The sequence below is a fragment of the Sinocyclocheilus anshuiensis genome, unplaced genomic scaffold, assembly GCF_001515605.1.
Source record: "Sinocyclocheilus anshuiensis isolate Anshui unplaced genomic scaffold, SAMN03320099.WGS_v1.1 scaffold697, whole genome shotgun sequence".
Classification (NCBI taxonomy): Eukaryota; Metazoa; Chordata; class Actinopteri; order Cypriniformes; family Cyprinidae; genus Sinocyclocheilus; species Sinocyclocheilus anshuiensis.
In genome coordinates this window covers 1235354-1240722 of record NW_015538036.1, presented here as the reverse complement: position 1 = coordinate 1240722, position 5369 = coordinate 1235354, and the positions used below count along the sequence as shown (strand labels likewise).

Here is a 5369-nt window from a genome sequence, read left to right as displayed (position 1 = left end):
TTCTACTAGCCAAAAAAAAAAAAATAACAGAAATAAACCAACAGCTTGAGGCTGTCTACACTGGACATGACAAAGCGACTGTTGCAAATCATTTTGTGTCAGTACTAGGGGTGTGCGATATTGACAAAAAACAATATCTCAATATTTTCTGGGATTTTATCGATAAAGATAATTAGACAATATTTTGCTGTGTTATTGTGCTGATATCTTAAGGACTACCATGGACAGCTGACTCCTAAAGTTTTTGATATATTTCATATTCTGTGGTCAGTTCACAGCAGTGATAGAAATTAATCTTTTCCAATAAGTTTGCTTATTGATGCTTACCTTTTATGGGCATTTTTACCTTTATAAATCAATTTTTTACATTTAATCAGGCAATTATAACAATACTACATTTAGGCTGTTACTAAACAAATGAAATCAGTATCAATAAAATTCATCTTTGCAGAAGTTGCACATGAAGTGGCATTTAGCTGTATTTACACATGCTAATGCAGCTTAGAGGGACATGGAATGCTTTAACCTGCAGTTACAAATGCATAAATAATGTTTTGATATTTTACACATGAAATGTTGAATAGTGATATTTGAAATTATTTAAAAAATGAAAAGATACTTTAAATGTGAAATTAAAACCGCCAGTAGGTGGCAGCAAGTCACTGTTAAGTGAGTCATTGCGATTGAACCGAATCATTTAAACAGTTGATTCATTCAGGAACGAAACGCTGTCATGTTGCTCAGAGATGCAAAACAGTGCTGTTTGGAATGTTTTCTGTTGGCGAAATTGCGCAAAAACAGCCAATATGGTGTCTAAAACGTATGTCTCTTGATATTAACTTATTGTTTATTGAACTGTTGTATAAAATCAATATCACATTTGTAACCATGCTGATTTTTAAAGAAAAAATGGCACTCTTCGTGTGATATTAAATATATGAATTGATATAAATATATACATTTTCTAATCCCCTTATCTTGAATTATGTGATCATTCTTAATGCATATTAATAGACTAAATCATGCAGTGAATGAACACACTCTAAATGCGCACTAAGTTAGTCTAACCAGACTTCATCACGTCGCGTATGCGTGTACTCCGTAGGTGTGTTTTGTTTGGTTTTTGCAATTTACTCGATAATGTCATGATGTCTCACGAGTTCAGTATTTGCACTAAACCTGCGCAGAGTTGGTTTGCATGAACTTCCCCAAGAAATGAATGAGTGAACATAACTTACGAAAAGTAACCCGCAAAATTGGCTAGTGATTTGACAGCGTTACCCTCCACAGCTGATTCTTACCCACATTTGGCGGGTGTTATTTTCAAACCCTGTATATTTCATAATATTACAGTTCTATTTTTGATCAAATCAATGCAGCCTTCATTTTAAACGTTTGAACAGTAGTTTACATGAAAAGTTGTAGTTTACATGTATTCACCTTGGACAGATCTACCCCTGTGAGGGCGTTTGTGATATTAAATATATGAATTGATATAAATATATACATTTTCTAATCCCCTTATCTTGAATTATGTGATCATTCTTAATGCATATTAATAGACTAAATCATGCAGTGAATGAACACACTCTAAATGCGCACTAAGTTAGTCTAACCAGACTTCATCACGTCGCGTATGCGTGTACTCCGTAGGTGTGTTTTGTTTGGTTTTTGCAATTTACTCGATAATGTCATGATGTCTCACGAGTTCAGTATTTGCACTAAACCTGCGCAGAGTTGGTTTGCATGAACTTCCCCAAGAAATGAATGAGTGAACATAACTTACGAAAAGTAACCCGCAAAATTGGCTAGTGATTTGACAGCGTTACCCTCCACAGCTGATTCTTACCCACATTTGGCGGGTGTTATTTTCAAACCCTGTATATTTCATAATATTACAGTTCTATTTTTGATCAAATCAATGCAGCCTTCATTTTAAACGTTTGAACAGTAGTTTACATGAAAAGTTGTAGTTTACATGTATTCACCTTGGACAGATCCACCCCTGTGAGGGCGTTTACAGAAACAGGTAGTTCAGCCAACAGACGATTCACTTCCCCAGTAACACGGCCACCGTCGCCGCTCAGGATCACAATCTCATTGGTACGACTTAAGGGTGCTGCCACCTGTGCAGCAATCTGTGATGATACAAATTCACTGACACGTTAACACAATGAAAACACACTCAGCTTAAACTTAAACATTTGCATTTTAACCACTGGTAGTGTTGGAGAGGTCTGATCAAAGTTAAGAGAAAAAGAAAAAACTGAAACACACTGCATCTGTAATTACTGTAATCAAATTTGTTCAGAAGTTCCCAGACTTCCACATACCTTTGGCAGAGCCTCCAGGACGAGGGCAGTCTTTGCAGCCTCTCCGTACTGCTGATAGGCCTCAGCTTTGAGCCTCATCTTCTCTGCTTCTGCTTTACCCACAGCCTCAATGGAGCCGGCCTCTGCTTCTCCAATACGCTTGATCTTCTCCGCTTCAGCCTGTGCCGTCAACACCTTCTTTATCCTGACAGAGAGGAACAGAAGACAGAATGACTTCATGAGGCCTTTGTTCTTGCCTTTCTTATCTGGCTCCCTTAAACTAAATATACCAATTTTAGATATAAAACTCACTAATTCCCTCTCACTCGTGTTACTCACTTCTGTGCCTCTGCGAGCTGCTGCATCTTGTAGGCTTCAGCCTCAGCAGGTCTCCTCACGGTGGCGATCAGCTCTTTATCTGTCCTGAGGATCTCTTTCTCCTCAATGGTGATCTGCTTCTTCCTCTGAACCACCTCGATCTCAATCTCCTCCAGTCTGATCTTCTGCTGCTCCTTGGCTGCCTGAAGCTCATAGGCCAATTGCGCCTCAGCTTTCTGAGATAGGTTAAAGGAAAGAATGATTATATATGTTGTGTTTTGGGTGTCACATGATTAATTTACCAGTGCATCTGCGGTATTAAAATAACCAGAGGAATAACTTAGCTCTACCTTTGTGTTCACTTCTTGATTGAAGGCAGCCTTCTGCATCTCCAGCTCTCTCTTTGAGTCTGCCATTCTTGTATCGGCTTGGAATTTAACATCCATCATCTCCTTCTTACATTCTGCTTCCTAATTTAAGAAAAAAAGTTCCACACCACTTGCTCTTTTACATTTTCCAGTTTTTGTTTTTTGTTTTTTTGGATTAGAATAAAATTTGCTGCCCTAAGATTTTTGGTGTCAATCTGCTGAATTCATATTTTAGCAACTGTGGTAAAAACAATTGTAAGTTCATTTTAATCCCCCCCCCCCAAATTTGTCATTTAATTTTGATGTTTACTTCGTGTTTATGACAAATGGATTTTAAACTGTATATACTGTATACCATTCTTCAAAGGTTTGGGGTTGGTAAGATTTATGTTTTTGAAAGATTCCTCTTATTCTTACCAAGTCTGCCTTTATTTGATCAAAAATACAGTAAAATAGTCAAATATTATTAAAATTTAAAATGAGTGTTTTTATTGTAAAATATTTTAAAATGTAATTTATTCCTTTGATGACAAAGCTGAATTATCAGCAGCCATTACTCCAGTCTTCAGTGTCACACGGTCCTTCAGAAATCATTCTAATATGCTGATTTAGTGCTCAAGAAACATTTATAATTTCTATAAATGCTGAAAACAGCTTTGTTGCTTAATATTTGTGTTGAAACCGTGATCCATTTTTTCAGGATTCTTTAATGAATACAAAGTTCAAAAGAAAAGCATTCATTTGTTAAAGAAATCCTTTTTTATAACAACGCAAGTCTTTACTGTCACTTTTGGTCAATTTAATGTGTCCTTGCAGAATGACACCAAATTTTTCAAGTTCTGTTTTTATTTTTTCAGCTATGTCCAAAGTTATTCTAATCGGAATGTTCTATATTCTAATAAAATGAACATAAAACTTATTTTGACATCCTGATGATAAATATTTTCACTTGACCATTTATGTGCAAAGTTTTTGTTTTTCTTTTCTTTTCCCAAATTATGTATTTCAATTTTCTAAGAGTTTCAGACTCTATTTTGTTCTATATGCATGGAAAGTGAGTCTTTCATTTCTTCAGCTCACCCTGATTCCAGCATCTCTCTCTGCTTCAGCCACACCAATGTCAGCATCTCTCTGAACAGCAGCAGTCTGGGATTTCCCCAAGGAGCTCAAATAGTCCACCTTATCATACACATCCTGATGGGAGAAAACCAGTAACATTTTCACCCTGATAACTGCAATTGATTTGAAAGACACTGACTGATTGTCGAAAACACAAATATATAAGCAAAATAAAACAGAAACTCTATCCATATAAATGTAAGCACACCTTGATAGTAAAGCTTAGGATCTCAATGCCCATCCTGCCCACATCAGGTGCCGCCACCTCCCTCACCAGCTTGGCAAACTGATCCCTATCCTGGTAGATCTGCTCCACCGTCAGAGTCCCTGTAATCAAAGGCAAATGAGATTGTGAGGAGGTGAAAGTCATAATGTTTGATTGGAAATTGATTGGAGTTTGCCATTATAAAGGATATATACATTTTCTAAATGCAGTGTGAAAGCAGAGGAAGCTTTTAACCACATAATGTCCCAAACTTTGAGATATCTGTTGAAAGAGTGGTTGCTGGTCATGTTGCTCATCTGGCAAGAACTTCGATCTAACATTAACTGTGCACACTGTCTGAACCATAGCCTGTATAAAAACAGGTCTGAACTCTTCACAGTGAAGGTAAGAGAGTGGCATTTGAGATGGACACAAGTGTCAGGCGTCACTCACCCAGAATAGAGCGCAGGTGACCTTCCAGCGTCTGCAGAATGACACTTTTAATCTCTGCCACGGTCTTGCCCAGGAACTGTTCACAGGCATAACACAGCAGCTCATTGTCAGTCATGACCTTCACCTGGTAGCAGAACACATATAGTCATGGTCCAATACTGACATGCACTGGATTACAGCATGCCATCGACACCTAGAGCTCTATACCATGCACTCAGACAGTAGAACAGACGGCTGTTGTGTTACTGTACACATTTATGGTTATGAATTGTTATATAATACAGCAAAAATGTTTCAGAGACACTCAGAATCTTCTAGCATCTTACATATAATATTAGATCAACACTTGCAGTTTGACACATCTAAAAGCATATTTTGCAGGTGAGGGAAAGACATTAAGCACAATCAAATCTGATGGATGTTGTGTATAACTGAGGTTGTGGTTGAATGAGGGACATGCTTCAGTCAGTATTTATGCCATGTTGAATTTACATGCAAAAGCTTGCAAATCAGTATGTAAAAGAATATGAAATAAAATGTTTAAAGAGACCAAATGTCTCATTACATTCAGGCAGAGTGAAGGGCTGAGCGATA

At 37.2% G+C, this 5369-nt stretch overlaps 1 protein-coding gene across 1 annotated transcript in view; it reads right to left on the bottom strand.

The window, feature by feature from the left end:
• LOC107681360 (flotillin-2a-like) overlaps positions 1–5369 on the bottom strand; it is a 30009-nt gene that overhangs the window by 3603 nt on the left and 21037 nt on the right. The window contains exons 3-9 of the mRNA XM_016477638.1: positions 4776–4917; positions 4326–4444; positions 4079–4192; positions 2981–3100; positions 2652–2866; positions 2334–2517; positions 1989–2138 (exon numbers count right to left, since the gene is read on the bottom strand). Coding sequence (XP_016333124.1) covers positions 1989–2138; positions 2334–2517; positions 2652–2866; positions 2981–3100; positions 4079–4192; positions 4326–4444; positions 4776–4917 — 1044 coding nt within the window. The remainder of the gene's footprint in view (positions 1–1988; positions 2139–2333; positions 2518–2651; positions 2867–2980; positions 3101–4078; positions 4193–4325; positions 4445–4775; positions 4918–5369) is intronic.